We start from the raw sequence: 24,695 nt of genomic DNA, 5'->3' as shown, positions 1-24,695 counted from the left end.
CGCAGGCAAGTGCACCACTACACCGTCAGCAACCAATTTTTTCAATTTGTTTTACTTATATACTATATTTTCAGAAATGGCTTACTCGCAGCTACTTTCAGGGCTTTAGGAAAGTCGTCTGACTGAGGTGAGCAATTGGGCACTTCACAACGTTATTTTTACGCATCTGAGGCAGAGAGGTAAAGTCTTGCTTGAGGGCAAGTGGATTTCTCAGTGTTTTTCTTTGTCGTTCCTGTGGTCTGTTTAGAGAGCAGGATTAGCGTGTGCAAACAAGCTTCACTGAAATGTGCAAAGGCCAGAGCTAACAAATAAGGCAGCTCCCTTTCTCAGGGTCTCAAAGATGCTATGAAAATAAGACCTTCTCACCATTGTGAAAATGTGTCTAAAATCCTGCAGCTGTAAAGGATTTTTCAGAGGAGCTAATAAAGTTGGCTCCAATTTGCCCTGCATATTCTTCTCATTTATTTACCAATGTGAAACTCAATTGTTCTGCGTCTCCTGGCCTCCTCCTCATTCCCGCCTCTCCTATTTGATTTTGCATGCCCGACATTAGAATTTCAAGACGTTATCTGGAGATTGGAAATGTATAAATTACAGGTCTCATAGTCTTTGCACATGACGATCTCTACCACACTGTTTGCCTCATTGCTGCTTGACCCTCATATGGACTTCAAGCCTGATTTGATTTGCCATGCAAATCTATTTAAACTTCTGTATGTCATCCTTGATCACGCCTCTAAGCAGTTTTACTAAAGCAGCACAGTTGTCTTTCATTTTTCTGGATGGACAAGAGTGGATCACGTCTGTGAAGGGACCGATATTGTTGCAACTGTGCAGTGATTGATTCCTGAGTCTCTCATGAATTTGTCAAGAGAATGTGTATGCATGAGTGTTTATGGAGACAAAGGGTTAACGCTGGGTAAAAGTGAACGGGCGGATAGCGGTGGACGGGCAGTGCTGTAATGTGATGCATGCAGTCCACTTTGTGTAGTTATTTAAAAATGACCGCAGAGGAGTTCATTACACAAAGATGAATTATAGATTTAATGTAAATTAGAACTGAAATGACATTCATATACTCATACAGTTCAGGTCCATTAGTGGACTCTCTTGAGATGCACTTCAAATGTTAAAACTGCATGGTTCCCTTGTTTTTCTCTTGTAAAATGTAACATTAGTCCATCAATACCATAATATTTTATTGCTAAACAAATATGACTGCTCTGTGGTTAATACAGGAGCTTGGGATTCATTAATCATTTAAATTCATGAATATTACATATTGTCCTGCATGGAATAAGATCACTTCCCTAGTAGCAGCTCACTGATGAAATGGACTATAAAGCATGACACTGTAGATACACTCATAACTATGAGTGGAAAAATGAAACGATAATGCGTTGCGGCCTCCGTAAGAACGCCGCAAGGTAAAGGAAGCATTGGAGTCTGTGTGTCAATTCACTGCATGCGGAGGTCCGTAAAGTTTCAGTCAGGTTTCTATTATTTGCGGATGCAGCGTGGTGTATTTTCATGAAGTTGAAGAAATTAGACCGGAAATCGGGTTTCGGCATACGAGATAAATCTGGTTTATTTTGTAATAAAACCGTTTTTATGAAAATATATTACATATAACATGCAGACCTCACATTTCAGCTAACTACATAGCTTGACATGAGTCGGACATTTAAAAGACAAAATGAGCAGGGAATAATTTAAACATGACAAAATAAAACCATTTAAACACAAAACGTTTAAATGGTAGAGGAGCCAAATTCCGATAAATGATTATCCAATAAACGTATCAATGTGAATGAAATGCAAGAGTGGCTATTGTTTACAAATAGCTCTCGAGATACAAGGTTGTTAGCACGTGAACTCAACTCTTCAGCGTGAACCCCCGTGATCTTATGGTGCAGATTTCCGGACACGTACTGCACACCACCGCAGTCGGTATGCATTGCAATTCGTTCATGACGTCTCCACAAAAAGCACAAACAGCAATGCAGTCAGTAAAGCACTTACAGTAAGTAGTTGCATATTGTATGTGTACTCGGGGAACCATCAGAATTCCCATGCTATATGTGCATATTGAAGAGTGATTAGGGAGACGTAATCAGGGTTTGAAGAAGTATTATTCAGAAGTAGAATCCACTGTAAAAGAGCAAATTATTTCAACTTTCAGGCATTTTTGGGAGTATGAACAGTAACTGCACCACTCTGAAATGGTTCTGTTCAAGCCTCTAGTCTGGTGTTGTTCTAAGGTGCCACACGCTGACTCGTCCTCCAGAAAACCCATGCGTCTTGTTTGAAGTGAGCTTGGCTCTAGGAAACAACCTCTAGGTTTTGACATCAAAACCAAGAATCAAGCCCCATAATGGGCACCCCACTGTGGGCTAGAATTAGAGGGAATAACCCCGACCAGCAGGCTTACGTCTCTAAATGCAGAGGCCTTGGAGGACACAATAGAGGCTGTACAGAACATAAGATGGGGGAGAGTGCAACATAAGTGAGAATGAGGTGAGAGAGGGCATGTAACCCAAGGGTGGGCAATTAATTTTCCAAAGGGGACACATGAAACACTGGAATGGTTGTTGAGAGCAACACCAATATGGTAACCTCAACCGTGTTCCATATTAATTCAACGCTTGAAACGCATGAAATTGTCTTGTTTTAGTAAGACTTGTGTGGATAGAGCTATGAGATATAGTACTGTCTGCATATGTATCGTAGCGTGACACAAAAACATGCACTGTAGGATATGACCTTTGGTTGATGAGATCACTATTTTGCTGTGTGGGATATTGGGTTGGCTCTGTTGCAATTTCTATTACGTCATAGTTATGCCTTATGTCATTCTTAGGCATGACTAATCCATGTATGCTGAATCCAACTCTTGGACTAATTCAACACTAATTTAACAGTTGCAATAAGTATGTGTTGATTGGTCATGCCTAAAATAACTGGCGGGTCATTTGGTAACTGGAGGTTTGGCAAATCGTATCCCGCTCTGTCTGAGTCATGTGTCGTTGTGTCCTTGGGCAAGACACTTCACACACCTTGCCTCCAGTGCGACCAACACTGGTGTATGCTTGGGTGCCAAAGTTTAGTGGTGGTCGGAGGACCGGAGGCGCACACTGAGAGCCAGGCTTTTGTCAGCCTTCCTCAGGAAAGTTGGCTACTTATGTATTTTATCACTACCAGAGTGTGAATGGGTAGGACGAATGCATCTACTGTGAGCACTTAGTATATAGAAAAGCGTGACATGAATCAAATGGTTTCTTTCTTTATTTAATCGATTACCCGACAACTAATTGATTCAACAAAGCCAGTCTGGATTTCAACATCTTTGCACATCTTCTTCAGACTTAGGATTTCTAGAGGTATTGTAAAATAACGCCGGTTGCTTAATAGTAAAGGTTTTCAAATCACCGTATTTTCCGGACTATGAGTTGCTACTTTTTGCACAAGCTTTGAACCCTGCGGCTTACAGTCCAGTGCGGTTTATCACAATTTTTATGATATTGTATGATTTGTACATATTTTCTTATATATGGAAATTAAACCTTAAAACACCTGCGGTTTATAGTCCAGTGTGGCTTACATATGAACAAAACAGGATTTTCTCCTAATTGTAGCTGGTGGGGCATATATTCAGGGTATATTACGGTAAATTAATATGTGCCACAACAGAGCAAACAACAACAACAAGGATCGAGCCAAGGACCGGTGAAACTGTTGAAATGCGTATTATTCGGACAAATAACCGATAATTGCCAACTTTTGGTTGTGGAAAATGGGTAGATGTTTTTTCCCATCTGTGTTTCGGCCCAAGGTTTCTCTGCCAGTTTGTGAAGTTTCTTGCCTTACATGAACCACACAAAGGGTACGGAGGTGTTTCTCTGGCATTCAATAAATTACTCTGTTTACCATTTAGGAAAATAGAAAAAATAAGCAGCATTGTGTTATGAAATGAGTACCAGATTCGGCTAAATAATAAAGTTACATTGCAATGCATTGACAAGTGTGCACCATCACCTTTACATGCACTCAATAACACTTTTAAAATGTAACGCACTAGGGCTTGGGATCTGACTGATTGCCCAAAAAATTGGCAGTATTCTGGTTTTTAAAGTCCATGTAAATACACGTAGAAACGTTAATAAAGTTTTTAAAATTCTGAATAAGACCCCTGCATTATCTTTCTTCTAGCTCTAAAAGAGCTGCCTGGTGACAACACCATCTGGCTTCAGCACGACAACTGCCAGGGCCGTCATTTCAACGGTTCTGAAACTTTGATGTGTCATTACATTACTGGCCTTTTGACTTCTATCTCTGTACATCATTTCCATGGTGTAATTTCATCATGTTAAAAACTATAAAAATATTTTTATTCCTCCGACTAGCCTGACCGTCAATTTAATGGCTCTATTCATTTCCATGTAAATCTGTTGCACTGCTGGGACGCTACTCCTGGGTTACCATAGCATCCATTGATTTGTGAGAAAAGCTGTGTGTCACCATAGTTCACCATAGTTCATAAAAAAGAGAGAAAAAATCTAAGTATTGATTCTCTGAGGTGTGATCGCCTGATGGCTTGACTGACAGTGTGTCAGAGAGAGTAGTCACTCCCCCCTTGGCCCAGAGTATATGTCGCATCACATTCCCCTTAATATAAACTGCATACTGAGATTAGCTGGAGAAATGACTCTCTGTCATGTGTCAGAAAAAATGGCAAATATACAAATTCCGCTAGTCTTCTCTATGCAGAAAATAAAAGTGTTCCCAACATTACGACCAGAGTTAATGTTTTGAAAACTAGATGCTAGAGGTGTCAAAAATTTGCTATATATAGCGGAAATGTAAGTGCAAAGTTGGCAGCACTGAAGACACAAGTCATAGCTCTTGCTGACTCGTCCCATCGAAACCCATGCGTATCAAAACAAAAGCACTGCTTTTACAATTAAAGCACCTCATATTTATATGATTTCTTTTTACTGGGCTGGTCAGAGACTGTGGATGGAGCCTGTGGACGATAGTTTACCCATGTCTGATGTAATCTGTACTGTAATGGAATCGAAGAAATGTTGTTTGAAAGAAAACAGAAGAAAACATTGCACATTAAGCAAGAGCCAACATGTCAATCTATATATGTGCATCCTGCACATGATGGTGAACAAGGCAGTTCAGAGGGTGCGTGATACGATGCCTTCATTCGTGCATGTAAGTGTGTGACATACATGAAACAGGACAGAGAGCCTCTGAGGAGACAAACGGCAGTCAGTGCCTGCAGCAAGCTCAGAGCTCACGGGTAATGTATACTCACACCCCGCTGTACCAAAGAGAAGGTGACACCAGTCAATCCCATTCTGACAAAGCAGCAGAGATAAAAGTGGGCTTTGATTTCCCACAACATGCCAAGGAAAGGACTCAGGATTACACTTCATTGTGTAGTTCTGTGAGACAAAGATAATTATGACGCTGTGGGTCTGGTTTACTTAGATTTCACATAGCCACTGTGCATATTGTTGGTGGATGTGTAACTCGTGATGCACTCAGATTGCAGCATGATGCGGCAATGTGTGTAAAAGTGATGCAGACAGCCTATTTAAATAAGGTTTTTGTTTTAGCAAGCTATGATAACACTGCTCAAAAGCTAAATTTAATCAGTGATGGATTTATGTGTCCCCAAAGTTATTTTGACGCTGACTTAAAGAGAATCTTTATTTTATTTCTAGAGTGTCAGGTTTTTGAAATATATGGCTTTTAAGTATGATCTATAATATCTTGTGCAATGCAAAATTTTACCATGCATTCAAATTTATAAGCTATGACATTTCTAGAAAATAAAATCCATAAGTCTTAATTTATAAATCTTATTAAATATACTGCTATATTACATATGAGCTTATCACACTATATTTATTGTTATGAAAACCTGATGCAGTGGAGAAAAACAAGGGCAATTTTGAATCAGTGAAAAAAAATCATCCAGAACATTTTACTTGCATCGCTGATTTAAAAAAAAAAAAAAGAATAAACTGTAAATATTTTCTGACCAGTATTTTCACCAAGGCAAATCTAGGAGAGCAACACAAATGTGGTGACATTGGGTAACAGCTTCCATAAAACCAAACCTAATTTTTTTTTAAGTAAAAACGATCTCTAAGACTTAATAAATAAAATTACAGCGCTCGTAAATTTTGTCACTTAGTTATATTCAAATGGTGGCCTTTAAATGATTGAGCATAGAGTTTTCTCGAGTTGTGTGAATGTCACAAGAAAAGCAAAGCAATACAAAAATATCTTAGTAGCTCCAGCACACCTGCCACCCTTGTAAGGAAAAGCGGCTCAGAAAATGGATGGATGAACGGATGTGTCGGCAGCCAGTCTGGACGTGTGTACCACTCCTGATAAGACACTAAAACTTTGAAGGAGAGCATGTTTTATATTTTCTATAAAATAAATTCAATAAAAGCAATTTAATCAGAAAGGTGTGCTTACGGATAAATGTATCCTTTGAGTTCCATCAACAAAAAAGGGGAGTCTACTTGCTATTCTTCTGATTAGATGTGCCCAACTTTCCTTGTGTTGGTCTAGTCACATGAATGTAGGCATATTTTGATGACCGCCAGAGAAGTATAAAAACATTTGAAATGGACGATATAAATTAAGCTAAAATGACTAGCGTGTAAACCTTTGCACGAGTGATTTGATGAATTTCCGTGACCAATTTAAAGGCATTCGATAATAAAAAATCCGGTTGTTTGATCTTTATGACTGCTTTTTTACAGTGTTACGGATAGATAGGATTGTTTTTGATACGGAAAGGGTGAGGTTTGCAGAAGCACCTTATCCATACATACAGTCCCTCACAAGTCAAAGTGTGGCCCGACACAGTAGTAGAATAAGTGTTTGCTTTATTCTCTTTTCCATCAATTCATATCGCATCAAAATGACTCAGCCTAATATTGGCATCTGCATATTGCTTCTTTTTTAATAAAGTCTCAATAGACTACGATGTGTGTGGAGAATGCATGGTGACCCACTGACGTAAATTAACGTGACAGAGGACTCCTTCGGCTGCCTAAAAACATGCCATTCTAAATAAACCCAACACTTTCTATACAACGTGCTTTCAGGGTTTACGCGATTCCCAGATTCTGGGCCGTGTATAATCGAGATTTAGGTGTACTTGTCTTTTAATATCCGCTGTTGTCTGCTGGCACCATGTTTGAAGCGGAATCCTTTCTCGCTTTCCTAGTTGTAGGTTTAAAAAAAAGTCCACTTCCATGAATATTCTTCACCAGTAAATATCTGCTGTACTTGCTGCCTAACACCATTTCTTTTGTTAACAATAAAAATTTTCTTTCAGTCTCTCTACACAAATTTGATAACTTTCTGGTAGCAATTTACAACTCATTGCGATATCTGTTGTAACTAAATCTAGCCATCAAGTGCAAGATATCGTTTCGCCCTCACGTGGCACTGGACTTAACGGCAGCCTCTGAAACGGGTAAGAGAATAGGTGCTTTCGTTGACAAGAGAATGTGAGGTAAGCCAGATTTGGCCGGGAACGACCACATTTTAGGGTTGCTCTGTTTAGAGTGCGCATCTGGAACAAAAGGTGGAAGGGAAAATCCATTCATGCAAAGGCATTGTTGCATGCTTTTGTTATCAAAAGGGGGACAAACAAGTAGGAATGATAGGAGAGTGCAGAGCTTTTAATAACGAAGCGAGTTACAATAGCATCTCTAGGGGGGTGAGAGGGTGTGTGGGATGAATGGGTAAAAGAGATTTGGCCCAATTTTTGACTTCAGTACTAGGTACTTTTTTTGTGCACATAAGAGTTTGTCTAACTGAGAAGGGTGAGCATGAGAGCAAGTGAAAGAATCTTTCAGGTAGAATGAAAACATTATTGTCTTGGTAGAAAGGTCAGCTGTATACTTGGATGGTATCAGGTTGGTGGTGATCACCCTTTGCTGCATATCTTCGAGGTATTGAGCAGGCACACTCTAATGGCTTTGATATATGGACTACAGGACTCCCTGAAGAGGTCAATACCACAGCACTTTGTCTCTATGAGCAATGACCCTCTCAAGCTCCATTTAGAAGCTTTATATCTGCCGGAAATACTTCAGACTGGGCATAGTACCTGAAAGCTAATCAGTGATGACTTTGCATTAGGGACGAGGGGTGCCATACTTCACCACATCCAGACAGTTTGGCAGATAGTTTTCTTTTAGGTATTCAATTGCAAATGCAATTTTAATACATTCATAAATACAGACATAAATATTTATTGTAATAGAGACGTTTGGAGAATACCTCCTTTGGTAATGGGTGTCTGTCAGAGCTCCTGTTCCTGTCAGGTCGTAGTCCAGTGTCATGCTGCCAGTTTGTCATTCAAACATTTTAGGGTTTATGAGGCAGGTAAGCCAGGTAAGCCATCAGTAGTGCTAGGAAAATAAAGTGCACTGACTTATCGTTTTGTAAACCTTTTTATTTGAACCCACAGTGCCATCTCAAGGAGTTAGAAAACACGACAACTGATTCATGAAGCAGATTTTAAGCGCCATTTTCCAGTGGCAACCAAAGGCCAGCGGGAAAAAATATCGCCGTTGCTTTGCCTGCTAATTAAAGTATACAGTGTTAATGATAATAATTAGGGCTAGGTGATTATGGAAAAACTAATAATCACAATCATTTTGATGCACTTTGAAAATTTCAATACTTCCTATTTGTTCGACTCCCAAAACTATATTACTCAAAACTATCATCACCTCTATGTCTTTATTACTGCACATTGTACACTTTATTATTGAACACTTTATTTAGTTTGTTACAAAATGACCTAAATATCATATCATCATCATTAACACCTTTGCTGCATTGCATCTTTACACACATTCAAACACACACTACAAAAAGGAGTCTCTCTCATCCTGTGATTGTATTTAATTTGACTTATTTTGTTGTTCTATTTTACTTTTACACGTCTTGGGAACATGACCTCAATTATTTGCTGAGTCCTACTTTGGGCTTCAACTAACAATTCAATCAAATAATCTCACGCTTATTTTGTCAATTAATCATCGAATCGCACAAAAGTAAATGGGTTGTAATTTCCAACCCTTTCATGACAGGACATTATTTCAAATTGACAATGCAGTTAATACACAAGCATAATTGTGTGTGAAGTTTGTGATTTAGTTTGTATCATCTCAAAGTATATGCACGTGTTGATCATCACTTTCCAAAGAAAAACTGAAAATGATATGCAAATAAATGTTTTATTCAACAAAAATACGTATAATAATCTGCTTTCATGGACAACTACAGAAGTGTCAGAATATTTACAATTGAGTGTCTGAAATTCCAAGGATTTGAACAATTTTCAATTAAAAAAGCTCTCTGAACAATTCATTGATTATATATTGTATATAATATTATATTATTATATTGATATATATGAATAATTGTTAATCCATTAGTTGTTAATTCATGGATACATTTTTGCACCAAAATCCTTTTGGCAAAATTTAATAATGCCTGATGGATGATTTTTGTTGTTCATATTCAAAAAGATGGCACAGAGTGGTTTGCTACTGGTTTGTAGCATACTGTAGATCAATTCCTTTAAATAAAAATGCCACTGAAACTGACGAGACTGAAGCAAGTAATATCTAATCACATTTTCTAGCTTGCGAATCATTGTCCTCACAAATCATTTTTAGCGTTAAAAGCAAATTGCCAAAGATTTCAATGTCGTGGGAAGATGAACAAGACTAATTAAATGGAGCTGAAAGACGTCACTTAAGTTGATCCAAATGAGGAGAGGAATACTGGTTTGTAAGTGTTTTGACATTACATAATGAAATGGTGAGTGAGTCACTGGGTTTATTTAGAAAAGAGACGCAGCAGCAGTGTTGATAAATCTGAAACCAGTCAATAGTTGTCTGTAGAAGACTAACAAACAAGAACACGTGAAGCTAAACTATAGCCCCTTATTCAAGTTTTCATCAAATGCCATCGGACATAATTGCGGTTCGTTCGGAGTATATCGATTTGGAACTAACCTTTGGTGTGAAATATCAAAGAGGGCAAATACTGTTTATGAATGTCTAGTGTAATAGGAATGGGCAGATGCTGCAGTATTGTTCCGCAGTTTTCAGTAACTCAATTCCTGTTGTGTTTTTTTCTCCCACCTTGCCTATTCAATCCCTCCTTTCCTTTCATTTTCCTGCACCGGCTCATCCATTTTTTCCTCTCCATTGTCCTCTTCATTCGCTCACCTTTACCCAACCCTTCCCCATATCCCTCCCTCCAGACTCTCTATTCTGCATTGTGGCTGTGCTGAGTGATTAAGTGGATGCCCTTCAAGCCATGGAGGAGATGGACAGTAAACCCTACCAGCCGCTGTCTAAGGGCCGTCATGAAATGGAGATGTCCTACACCAGTTCATCTGATGAGAGTGAGGACGGTCACGCTCACCAACGCTCTTACACCTCCCGTGAAACCCTGCCTGACTACACACATGAGCTACGCCTCACGCTTGGATCACACCGTGAAAGACAGAACAACTACAGCCAAGCTCAGCCAGGTATTCCATGTGCTCAGGGCATGTTTACCTGTAAAAGTCCCCTCACAGAAGCTGGATGCATCGGCTCAAAAGGCAGTAAAAAAAACACACATGTGGCACACGTGTACACACTCACACACACACACACGATTTTAAAAGGGCCTATGTGAATTACCCATCACAGTCTACAATGAACCAGAAGGACAGTTGGGGGCAACCAATTACCTCTTCTCCACGGAGGTGATATTTCCCTCCCACAGCTAAACTGGGTCAGCCCCAAACCTCTTTGGCCTCACCTGGGGTGGAACACCACCCTTCATTACACACACAGACACAGACACACGTGAGGTAACGCTGACGCATACACACTGAGAAATTCTTCCCTGCCTGTGACAGGAGGAGAAATGGGCCAGTGCGTGCTGTGATGGATAGCCTTTATGCAGGTCATGTATGGTGTTAAGAGAGAAGCTGTACCTCATCAGGATTGTGCTGCTGTGCAGGGTTCACTGTGATCAATAGATGCACTCTCTGCCACCCTAGCGTCCTGCTTTTCTGCAAGACCCTCCCACCAAGCTAACAAGCAGCATTAGCCAACCATAACCGTTACAACCATAGGGACAAGCAATTTTATGTTTTAAATACCACCTACTATGAACTTTGTCATATTGCTCAACATGTAACCACCCACGGTGACCATCAGTCATCGCCGACGCGTGCCAGCATTTGCCTATATTAAGTTTCTCTAGCTTCCCATTATATTTAGACAAAAAAGAAAAAGCAAGTCATTACCTTACCATATGACTTCGATGACGTTCATCACATCATATGGCAAGTTGCAAACGACACCCGAAAGCAACTTTTCAAATCTCAGTGAAGGCTGGTAGTATGAAGCACATCTGTTCATCTTTGGGCAACAGAGTTATATAAAGCATAGCTTGCCTAAGTAACCAACTGTTAAGGGGGGCATTGCCTCCAGTGACATTTTTAATGGATGGCAGGGATCAGCCAATTCATCTTAATTCCCTATTCACATTTCCTTTCATATACGAGCCAGCCTTTTCTTTTTCTTCTGTTTTCTATTTCCTGATGTCACATACATGCTTTTTGTTAAAAATGAATTTAATAGTACATCCCGGCAAGTCTGGCAACTGAGAAATATCCTTTACTTTGAGATGCTGAGGTCAGGCACACAGGTACATATATCGGATTCTTTGCCAGTAAATAAGGCTGCTGACCATTACCATTTCCCTTGTGTAATGTCAGCAGAACAAATAATCATCACTGTCCAATAAAAATCAGGTTTTTTTTATTAGTTTTTCGATTTGATTAGTTTTTAGATTATTTGCCAGTTTCAGTCAATGTTTTCCTTACCCAATTTAATTTCCGAGATCTTAACATAACCCTAGTAAATGAAAAATTCAGTTTACAAGGAGATGGATGGATGGATGGAGGGATGGATGGATGGATGGATGGATGGATGGATGGATGGATGGATGGATGGATGGATGGATGGATGGATAAAACTATTCAATGCTATCTTACAGTGTACTGTACTTTTCAGATTTTTTTCTGACTTTTCACTGACTGCAATTAAGCCTAATTGGGTCCAGAGCAATTCAATCAATAAATTACCCAAATAGAACCTGTTTAACAAAATAAAGTCAGCCAAAAGACCTAAAAAAGCTGCAAAAAAATGCCATGATCCAAAGAAAAAGAGAACAGAGGAGAAATAAAGCGACATCAATCCATCTGGAAAGACTTGTAAAGACATTTCTAAAGCTCCAGACTCCAGTGAACCACGGTCAGATCCATTATCCACAAATGGAAAAAACATGGAACAATGGTGTCCCTTGCCAGGAGTGGGCGGCCTACAGAAATGACCCCAAGGGCACAGTGAGGACTCATCCAGGAGGTCAAAAAAGAAGTTAAGGAACCTAGGACAACATCTAAACACCCGGCTAATGTCGGTGTTCATGACTCAGCAAGTGAAAAGGGCATCCATGGCAGGCTTCCAACGTGAAAACCACAGATGAACAAAATCAACATAACGTCTCGTCTTTTTTAAATCAAATGAACAAACAAATAAATAAATAAATAAATAAATAAATAAATAAATAAATAAATAGGTATTACCAAGATTTTGTACGAACATTCTATAAAACGGCGAGAGAGAAGTTGAACTTATTGCATGGTTAAAGAAAAAAACAGCATTTCGGGAAATTAATCATTAATGTAGTAACCCAGAATTCTGCTCTTTACCAAATAATCCGGAAGGTCAATTTAAAACCTCAAGCTTTAAGCACATGGATTCTGCATTTAAATTCAGATTGATGACAAATGTATGTCTCATAGGGCACTCAGTGAAAATGCATCAGGAAAACTACATTCGTCTATCATTATATTTAGTCTTAACGTTTTCATTTGTGCGATTAACTGAGTTCACTGATTGGCTAGGAGACAACATAAACATAAATATTGCTCATGCGCTTATTGCTACATGTGTTAAATGACACCAAAGCAGATGAATGTGTCATGTTTAAACCTAGTTTGGCTTGCTTCATTTGAATTATGGCAGCTGGACAGCAAGATGGTGCCATTTAGAGAGGTTTAAGTGAGTGAATCAAAGGTAATCAAGTGGAACAAGTCCTCCATAGATTCATTGTGGAAATTGGACTCTTGAACAAACAAAAGGTAAATGTCCTCATCTCAATTAGATGAAGGACTGAAGTTGAGTGAAAACGTCAGTGTTTTTGGGATACAACCAAATTATATACACATTTTATTTTCATCGAGTCCAGAGGAAATGACTGCTGACATAATTACGGCAACTTTTTTATTTTGTGACTGAGTTTAAAATCATAAGGGTTTAGCTTGTCTGTTGAAACAAGCAGTGTTTTTTTTCTTGTCCAATTGCACACAGTTTATTCTAATCTAGACAATGACAATATTTTTGCCCAGTTTAAATCCAGAAAGAAAACAAAGACTGCACAATGACAGTTATCCCAGTTATCAATAGGTCTACGTAGAATGCTGGGTTTTGTATTGACACTCATCTGTGATTGTATCCCAACTGGGTTTTTATGTGCATATTTTGAATGTTTTGTTCACAGTGTCTGAGCTCTTAATGTAGGTCATAATTTGTTTTTCCTCCTGCAATACCAACTAATTATTAATCCCGCTTGTCCATTAGTTACAGCAACTATACTAATTGTGTTTTACACCAATGTAATTGCTCAGCAGCATACATGATCTAGGTGGGAGATACTGTGTACATCTACGACTGGGCTGTCCAAGCCCGGTCCTGGAGGGCCGCTGTCCTGCATGTTTTACATTTTCCCCTTGTCCAACACACCTTATTCAAATGTTTAACATTGAGGTTGACATGCAAAACAGGCAAGAGAGCGGCCCTCAAGGACCAGAGTTGGAGTTGCCTGATGTAGGACTAAACATTTATTACATTAACTAAACACTGAAGTAGGAAATAATAATTTCGTCTACATGGTTTCAATATAATCCTTGTGGATTTCAATTCATGCCACCGTTTATTTCAAATTACATGGACTCCATTACTGCCACACGGAAATTCTATCGCAATCACCAAAGCAGCTAAAGAAGAAAATTTATTCAGCTGGATCAAAATTGTTCTTTTTCAAAAAAAAGGAAATCTCAATTGAATTGAATTGAAGTGTAACCGGAGGACTAACACAGTTTATCTTATGTTCTCAGATAACAGGTTGATTCTTTGGATTGGAGGGTGTTCTATTACCTGAAAGCATTCGAGGCTCAATTTTTCCCTCAGTCTGAGTCAATATTAATAAGGTTTGATCTTTATCTGATCTCTCACCCCACCAAGGAGAATATAGATGAGATCAGTGCTCTGTTTGAGCAGCAGTTCAATACATCTCAAGTTCAATAACACACATCAGGTAGTCAGAACAGAATATGGCTGCATTGCAAATGTTTCAAGGAAATGAAGGCTGGCATTTTGGCCATTGAAACTCAAATGTCAAAATTATGATATAATGACCCCCCTTCCTTTGAATTTTCAATTGTGTATGCATAGCAAATAGGCATGGAGGTAGTTCATCAAAAACATGAGTGGGGTCAGACATTGACCACACACAATCCTAAAAGATCATCAATGAAATTAATTAATCAATGCATTATGCTTGTATTTAGAAAAAAAGCATTCAGACACCGGTTGGCAAATAAAAGAAATACAAATCAACGGAATTATGGAGTTTCCTATTTGCAATAGTTTTGTCCTTGAGTCTGCTAGACTTTCTTCATGATTTTGGAATAGTTTTATGTCGCTTTTTTTTTTCAGAACTAACCCCAAATATTAAGGGGGGCACTCATGAGCCCAGACTAGCCCTTGAGTAATTGAATAATGAAAAGGCATGTTCCTCCTAAACTTTGCTCTGTATTATCTAGATCTGTTCTCCTTTATTAGTATAAGGGAGGTCTGTTTTCCAATGCTGGCTTTGTTTGTTTGCTGAAGTAGAAAACAAACACACCCCAGCCTCTAGCTTTTTTGTCTTCAGGCTCTCAATATGTCTCCCGTCTTTCTTCTTCAGATTTAGATTTCTGCAACGCTGTTCAGATGAGGAGTCCAGACTTTGTCCACCAACAGCAGCAACAGAACCATCATCGTCAAGAAGAGGAGGAGGAAACATTATGCACTGGTCCCACTGCTCACATCCACAGCCGCGGCTACTCCCTGGGCGTAGGTTCAGATGTGGACACTGAGCCGGAAGTGGAACCATCACCCGCTCATGGCCTGCAGCACATGTGGATGCGTGGCTTGAAGTCTGAGCAGAGCTCCTGCCTGACAAGCCGCGCCAACTCTGCCCTGTCTCTCACCGACACCGAGCATGACAGGAAATCTGAGCCCGATAATGGTGAGTGATAAAACCTCTTTTCACACTCCATAAGGAGCTTGTCCATCAAAGCCAGAGGAAATAGAAAATTTAGCATAGCATAGTGCACCTTGATGGTGCATTACTGCGCATGTAAGTACCGTGCAGCACATTCTGAAATCCAGCAACTTCTGTAATTTCCTCCAAAATTGCATTTTCAATATACCATCACATTTCGTACTGAATAGAATATAAATCAATTTTGGAACAATATGAAAAAACATCAAACACTTTTCATGGCTTAAGTCACTGCCTTAAACGATTATAGATCTCAAACTCTGTTTTCAGACTATTGCTTATTACTCAAATTCTTCTTTCTTTGAAGTTGCCTCTTTTATGTGTTCACATACTGAGTTTTTGATTTTAGTCATTCAGCCTCAGCTTGCGCCATAAACCAGTTGGGGTATACTATATACTGTAATAATGAAAACCCACGTTATATGATTTGGGGAGGATTGGATAGCCATTGAAAGCTGAAGAAGATTTAGCTAAAGGTTTTTTTTTAGGACGATTAATCATTGGAGTAGGTATCTTCAGTAAGTGGTGAGTGTCGGCTGCTGGCATTCGTCTCAGAGGGAGGGCTTTATCCTGGAAGGAGAGAGGCATTGTGAGGTTAAGGTAAAGAAATGAGCCCAACTGGAAAGGCGTTTGGGATTGAGCCAGCTATCTGTCTTGCACTGGCGGGCTTGGCTCCCTGCAGATGGAGAGTTAGTTAGAGATGCGCACAAACAAAGACAGAGCTCTCCAACACCTCCCCAAGGGCACTGTCTGTTTATGTGCTGCAAAAAAAGTGGAACGTATTCAGAAGCTGCAGATATCATAAAGGGGGTGAGAATGATGAAGAGAAGGGGAAAAGGTAGAGACAGTGTGAACAAAAATGCTAATGAGTGAATACAAATAGTAATGTATATATAATTAGAATGCGTATAAAACAGAATGAAGAGTTGATGGAAAAACAGGTTCAGCAAAGATGGCTGAAGTGGAGTGGAATAAGACAAAAATTATGTAGGAACAGCTTTAGGGTGTGCTTGTTTTTGTTTGGGATGCACCCAGGGGTGTACTTTAATGACAGCCTGATTGGAAATGGAGTCGGCCTAATGCAAAATCACACAGCGGAAGGGGAGCGAATGAGAGGGAGGGAGTGGAAGTGCTTGGAGCATTACACGGTAATCAATTTGTGATGGCTGTGTGCATATGGACCAAAATAATTATCATTTAGGATGAGACCCTCCATCTTACGGGGTCAAAAGTAAGGAGGAAGATAGACAGGCATGCAAAAGAGAACGGCAATTACGGATGGAGGTGGCACAGGTGAGACGAGAAGATTTACATGTTCAAAGCAATTGGCTTAATTACTGCCATGCACCATGAAAGCTTGTTTATGTGTGGATTTTATGAGTTATATGAAGGACTAAATGTCCAGTGGTTTTCTGAACCTGACATATTCTAGCTCTTCTATTTCTTTTGACTCGCACTTTACCACTCTCTTGAACTGCTGCTATCTGTTACTTGGCAACCTTTATTCCTCTGCTCTCATTTATTCTCATCCACTTCCTGTCCATCCCACTGTGACACGTGGCCAGGTGTGTCCATGCGTGGCATCCTCTAATAGGAAATACATTATGGATGTCACACTTCTCGCCACAACAAAGTCGAATACTCCCGTCAGCTCACGTCGATAATAAAAGAGCCACGCAAAAAACAACAACATTTAGCTGGAAATAGGGTGGAATCAAAAAGCTTGCATTGTTCCCTAAACGAAAGTATATTTTAAATCAGAAAGACCTCGCACTTCCTTTGTTTTCAAAGCACATCCTCTTCTATTCACGATGTCCACTTAAAACTAGCAGAAATCCATTTGGTCCTCGTCTCATTGAAGGTAGCAAGTCCGTTTTGTCGATGTATGTTTTGTTGGTGTCTTATGAGGGAAATAGAAAGAAAAAAGACTATGTTTTAAAAGTCAATACATACCTGCCTGTGTTTTATGTATAAGTCATTTATAAAAAAGTTAAGGCAGTGTTTGAGTCCGTACGTGTGTGTGTGTGTGTGTGTGTGTGTGTCCATGTGACTGCGTGTGTGCTTTGAGGAGTTGTACTGTATGTCCGAGTGTGACAATTCCCTTGAAGATGGCTGAAGGCATTTCAGAGCATCAGTCAAGCCTGCTGACAAACTCGTAAAAATATCAACCTCTCCATATTGATGACAGAGTGCAATGTTAGAGTTGAGGAGATTGGCAGTACAAAAGACAAAATAAGGTTCAGCTGAAGTTTACCACTGACACTCTCACAGGCACATGCGCACGGCACGTGCGGTGTTATGACCAGAGGAAAGAAAGCCTAAAGACCTTATTGTTGAACCAGATTTGGGTGAGAACAATCAACAACAACATCTGTTCAGATCACAGTGGAATCTTTTGGAAAGGGCACTCATTGCAATTTATTTATATACAATTTATTTGTATATATATATATATACACATAGGCTAAATGATCTGACACATATGTATGTTTAATTAAATGCAAATAAATTAAAGAAACAAAAACAATTTTTTTATTTACGAAAAGTACATATAATGCCGTTTTGTTTTGTTTTGCTTCGTTTCATTTCATTTTCGTTTCGTTTTGGAATAATAACGCGCACGCACGCACGCACACACACACACACACATTTTTGGTGCTGTCAAGCGATTAGAAAAAATAATCTAACTAATTACTGCTAATTACTGACTAATTCAGATTTGTAATTAGCTAATCTAATTAATCGCATCTTAATCCCGTATCTGATAAAGGTCCCCAAGTAAAGATTTTAAATTCTTGGACATTACAAAATTGTAGTGCATGTCTGATCAGTTGCATAAACCAAGAAAAAAAGATTTGAAATCCACATTTTTATTGTTGAAGTGTGCATGATAAATGAAATTTATAAGAAAAAAGGAGCACATCATCAAACTAACTAGGCCATGCACATTATTAAAAAAATGCAATACAAAAAAAGGTACATAAAATATAAAGCTGACTTAATACAGCAATTCAGAATTCAAAAAGGATTTAGCCCATTCCCAGCAACATATGTATTTTTCATACGACTTACATTACTGACCAGTACGTCTCCCATCTTAATCTGGCTCTGCCTTCATCCAGTCAGATACTGCTGCAGACCCAACTCTTCTGAATTAGACACAACTACAGTGTCTGCAGAAAGTAATGAAAACACAAATAGCACAGAACACAAAAGAAAAAAAGAAGAAATTACTTTCATCCCTAAAAGACAGATTAATGGGGAAAAACTACTACTTGCACCCTGCAGTACTTATCATGTGTTGTCAGTGAAAGTTAAGTGCGATAATTTAGGAGGAAAATGATGTGGGGGATCATTTAGATTTGATACTAGTGGATTGAAATCCTGAGATGTGGAAGAACACATGACTCTGAAATGTTGGTTACGTCACTCCCAAAAATGAAATGCAAATTAAGTGACCAGTTTTTCTGCTTTTCATTTCAAGCCCAATGTCTCTCTTTATGGATTCACCTTTGTTCTCATTTTTTTCCACTGACATCCTGGTATGGTGCAGACTACCTCCAGGCATTAACACACTGTTCTTTTTATGCTTCTTCCTCTGAGAAGTGAGATTAGAAGACTCCTGCAAATCCCATCAAATTAAAGGATCGCTCAAATATCAATGCAATTATCTTGGTTCGCATAAGCACTTAATTCCGCTTTCACCTCCATTATTTTTCTTTTCAAATTTGACTTCTCATATTTGTTGATTCTTGAAATATTATGGTGTTCCATCTCCGACTGAGATTTCATGTAATGGTTGGGGGAAAATGGTTTTTGAAATTGCTTCAACTATTTAGTGTTCCCAAGTTGGCAATCACATCAAATCGAGGCAGTAGCATTCAAACCATGCTTTATTTTGACACATTTCAACTTATGTTGTTTGTGTCACCTGGTAGAGAGATGACAAATGACAATTTAGAAAACTGCTTTTTTCGTGCAAAATTCCAGAACAATCACATTTATTGTAGTGCTCACTGGAGACATGAGATCGAACTTTGTTGAAATATGTTACAAGTGAATTTATCTTAATTGCGTCTTACTTTCGCCATGTGTTCTGATTGAACCTGGTGATTTCCTAATCCATATTCCCTAAAATCAAGAACAAAAACAACACACAAACAGCTCACCCAGTTCAAGATCAGCGGCTCAGCTGACTTTGGGAGAAAGGCAGACGACACAGTCTCCAGTGTGTCACCAGTTATTCGTAAGACACATGCAGAGACAGACAACCTTTAATTTAAGAACAGTCGAAGAAAATCAAATGTACCTCAACTGTCAAAAACGTGGCTTTTGCTGTACATACTGCACATAATGATGTATAGCCTGTGAACAAACGTTGATCTTAAATGCCCCATTATTTAAAGGCATAGGTCTTGGTCAAGGAGACAAATAATATACTGTATATATTGTAGCTACAGTAAGTATGTGAATACCCTACACACTTGAAACAGTTACCGTATTTTCCGGACTATAAGTCGCTCCAGAGTATAAGTCACACCAGCCATAAAATGCATGATAAAGAAGAAAAAGACATATATATAAGTCGCACTGTTGAAGGCACATTTTTTGGGGAAATTTATTTGATGAAATCCAACACCAAGAACGGACATGTCATCTTCAAAGTCAAAGTCTGCTTTATTGTCAATTTCTTCACATGCCAAGACACACAAAGAGATCAAAATTACGTTTACCACTATCCCACGGTGACAAAACATAGCACACAATATACATACAAGTAAACAACACAAAAAGTAAAAACAAGAAGGCACAAACAATGAATAAATAAGAGCTATGAATAAATAACAAATAAACAAATAACTATAAATAAGAGGAGCAAAAATGGAGAAAGTGTGCATACAGAATATAGTGCAAAAGTACAGGACGTTACGCAGGAGAGGGGAGAGAGTTCTGGATCCTAACAGCCTGGAGTATGAAGCTGTTGGTGAGTCTGGTGGTGCGGGAGCGCAGGCTCCCGTACCTCTTCCCAGAGGGCAGAAGAAAGGCAATTTAAAATAAAAATAGAATAGGCAACAACACGTTGAAGGTACGGTATGCTAATGTTACATAAACACAAACAAGAAATTGAGAACGTGCCTGACGTAACATATTGAAAGTTATTGAAATAGCTATAGCATAAATAATATGCTAACAAGTTTATTGAACCATCTGCGTCACTCCAAATCATTAAATCCCACCAAATCTTCATCCTCTGTGTTAGTTATAAACAACTCTGCTAACCCCAAAGTTGAAGATGCAGCACTTCCTCTTCTATGTGACTTACGTCAGAGTCATCGTCAGTTGCTGTTCCAATTATTCCACAGGCCTAGAGCACCCTCATTCAGTTTCGTGTAAAGATAACGTGTGAAATGATATAACGTGTTAATAATTTCACATATATGTCAAATGATTGAAACCCCTCTAATGCTGCGGGAACTTTCCTCAGATGATGGCCCATGTTATTAGACGGTTGTGATTGCACAAACAGTAGTAAAACCCAAATAGAACATTTGAACTTCATTTAGGGTTAAATTAATTAAATTAGGTATAGATTGTTGAAGCACTTTAAATAGTGGCAGATGAGTGCTGAGTCCCATTTAAAATGGGTTTGATTGTGTGAATGTTTGGTTAATTCTGAAAACAGCCACATCCGCAGTTCTAAAAAGATGTGCACACACATCAGTGTGTTACATCATCCTATTTGTTTATTTTTATTTCCCCTCTCAAAGAGTTTGCCATTTATTTTTCCAAATCAGTTGTCCAGGTTGAAGGTCATTTCCATCTATCTATCTATCTATCTATCTATCTATCTATCTATCTATCTATCTATCTATCTATCTATCTATCTATCTATCTATCTATCTATCTATCTATCTATCTATCTATCTATCTATCTATCTATCTATCTATCTATCTATCTATCTATCTATCTATCTATCTATCTATCTATCTATCTATCTATCTATCTATCTAGATTTTTAAAACATAATTGTATTACCTCAACTTTAATTCTCAAACATGAAAGAGATGTTTCCCATCTTGATGCTCAGGAAACTGTCTGTTAAGTTTTTTTTTTTCTTAGTTCATATTGTAGCTGTTTGTCTTTGTCAAGGGTAAAGGAAAAACAAATAATTCAATCGTTGCTTACAGTGCCATACAGTATGTCAAAAAGGGTTGTCATATCCTTAATAAGCATGGTCAGTTTTTTTTTTTCATCATCTCTCTTTTTGCTATACTGTCTACGAGTTGCTGGAGGTTAGGCACAGAAGACACAAACAAAAGTGCCTGAGTGGAAGGGGAAAGAACTAAACAAAACTGGGCCAACCCCATTAATCAACAAGCATACGGCTTAAAGATAGCATACAAAGATGATAAAATGATTGTTGGTGAGCAAATGTTAGACAAATGTTCCGACCAAATGAATTCTTTAGTAGTCAGATTATGTGTTAGTGTTTGGTAAAAAAAGACGAGAATTTACGCAGTATGTCAGCAGGGAATCTGATGTTCCCGATTTCACTTCTTCATGGCACAATTCTGAGAATTATTCAGACTACAGACTTCTAATTAGCCAGAGAGGGAATTACAAATATTTCATGTAAGCGCTCTTATCCGGCAATGTCAGATAAGTCTCGTTAAGCAGTATGAATGAGAAGGATTTTATGGCTTTCTCCTTCTGATGTTTGAAGACAGAAATCTTCTTTTGGCATTACTGCGGTCGTGATAACGTTCTTGAGTTGTGAATCTGCAATGCCCTCGGAGATAAAGACATCTGCAGATGTGCCAATCAAACCGTACAAGCATGCATGCAGACATGCTCCTGTTCCACCCGGCATAACTTTGCGAGTGTGATTGCGTGCATCTGTGCCTATGTGAGTGGCAGTCTAAGTGGCAACAGCAGACAAACGGCCACATGCTCAACCTCGCTTTTTGCCTCCCCAAGGCCCTGGGGGGGTTGCAGTAATGGATTTGTCTATTAGCTCGTAAAGAACATTGCTCAGTGCCATATCGATCATCTGAGCTGTAACGTTTAGGGTCTTTAAGTTGTAGAGTTGATCTAGTGGTACACAGACTCCCCTGGCTATTTTACTAGAGTGAGAGATGATCAACTTAACCCCGGTGCCATGCTTGGCCAGAGGAAACACTATAAACCCGTCCACTGGAGCCAGAAACCGTTTTTATTGAACCTGCCGATCGGGCATCCATAAGAAGCTGCCGAGCTTCCGTGGATCAGCCATATGTTTGATTCTAGCAGAGTTTTGATGGTTTGCTCCTTTAATGGTGGTCTCATCATGTCGTTAGCCGTGTTGACAAGCTGTCAGAGATGTGGACAAACCCCCGTTTTCCTAATGATGGACCTTAACAGTCCACTGGTCCGAAGGAAGGATTACTGGACTGCATAGCCGCTTGATGGGCATTGCTTGGCTTTTGTGTTCATGTGTGAGAAGAGGACAGAGTCTTTTTGGTATCTATCTATCCCCCCCCCCCCTACCATCCCTGCGTGTGAGTGTGTGAATTCAAACACCCTACTCCATTATCAGCTTGCTGCCATGGCAACAGTCATTGAATCAGAACATCAGTCGCAGCTTTCATTTCATGCTATCCACTGCCTGCCTATAGGCTGCCTGTATACATAAACAGAGCTCGGCCATCATGCTTTCCAATTTAATAAGCGGTCATATAGCTAAAGCTCTACAATGACCTACACAGTGGAGGAGGTGAGAGCCGAGCTGTTTTTAAATAAACAATGGCATAAGCGAGCCTTGATCTGTTTTTAGCTTCAAGCGCTTTTAGCATATTTAATATAAGCAGGGAGCAGGGTGAGTGGCACGTGAAAACGGTGAAAGCCAAAAGGAACAATAGCTCCATCAGAGATTAGAGCAAGCCAGAGTGGTTTACACTGAACTGGAGAGACTGACTGGGGGTGGACGACACATAGGTACATGTATGGTCACACACGCGCATGCTCTCAGAAACCCACACACTGCTGAAGGGGGCTATGTGTGTGATGGCATTGGAGGTGTGTGTTTTGAAGAGGCATTAAAAACGTTATGATGACCTAACTGGACTGAAAAGGAAATGGCATTCAGGATGGAAAAAGGGAAATTAAATAGAGTAATTTCCATCCCCTTTTTTGTTCAGCTGACATGCCTTAAGAAAACACAGCAGTTTCTATGAAAGAGCAGATGATAAAATGGCAACAAAAAGAGAAAATAAATCATAGGACTTTTTCATCTCATACAACATTGTGATTGGATGGAACTTTTGCCGGGAAAAAGGTTGTCTCCTGGTTTATTTTTACTCTGCTAATCATAGTTATCGTACAGGCCAGCGTGAATATGTATTGCTTGTCTTGGCAGGTCCACCATGGCTAGAAATTTGGGTGGATGGATTTACAAGATGAATAAAGTTGTACAAACTTACACAAATGCAAAGTAATATAGTAATTGAGTCTGCGGGATCAGGGATGAATGACTTTCCATGTGCCCAACTACAGCGGCCAACCTATCATCATCTGCGAGACCTTGTAATATTTTTTACTTTGCAAATGCCCATCTACTGGATGTACATGCCATGCTGCCTCTCTCTGTGCTGAAATTGAAGGGAGTGAGAGGAGCCACTTCACTTGGATGGCAAAAGAACTCGGTTGTGTTTTTTTACAGAACTACGCACAATGGCTCCCTTTCACCTGCGCGATTATAGGAAAATACCCCCACACCCCAAATCCCCTTGCCCATGTGCACAGTTACACTGAGATTTGCGCAACACTTGGGTTGGGCACCAAAATAGGGCTCCAGTTGTGGATGATGCGATGCTATTGGTGAATTTGATCAAAACGCAGCAAGAATCTTTCTTCTGTATTTTATTCATAAATATGACAACAGTGGGACACTCATTCAGAATCATTGTAGAAATTACTACTATTACTACTACTATTATTTATTAGTGTATAACAGTGCAAGATGTACCTGCCATTAGGTTGACGACAATGGATGCTCAAGCAGCTGAGCTTGTACTGGACATTAGGTTGTGCAGTGCTGCTCTTGGTTCCAGTCGTAAAGACTATTGTTCCATGGCACAGTGCCCTGTCCTGTCAGACCAATGAGCTCGTACTCTGGCAGCGATAAATGGATAATGGTCTG

The 24,695-nt window shown here is 39.3% G+C and overlaps 1 protein-coding gene across 2 annotated transcripts in view; it reads left to right on the top strand.

Annotated features, from left to right (window-relative positions):
* Positions 1–24,695, top strand: part of tenm1 (teneurin transmembrane protein 1) — a 181,258-nt gene that overhangs the window by 9,787 nt on the left and 146,776 nt on the right. For both annotated transcript variants that reach the window (XM_088371193.1, XM_088371183.1), the window contains 2 exons: positions 10,328–10,600; positions 15,157–15,480. In XM_088371193.1, the coding sequence (XP_088227319.1) occupies positions 10,384–10,600; positions 15,157–15,480 (541 nt within the window). In that variant the 5' untranslated portion in view covers positions 10,328–10,383. The remainder of the gene's footprint in view (positions 1–10,327; positions 10,601–15,156; positions 15,481–24,695) is intronic.

Source organism: Syngnathus floridae, chromosome 1, assembly GCF_059516105.1.
Source record: "Syngnathus floridae isolate MCC-2025c chromosome 1, RoL_Sflo_1.0, whole genome shotgun sequence".
NCBI lineage: Eukaryota > Metazoa > Chordata > Actinopteri > Syngnathiformes > Syngnathidae > Syngnathus > Syngnathus floridae.
Note: the sequence above shows the minus strand (reverse complement) of the source record. Positions and strands in the feature narration are given on the sequence as shown.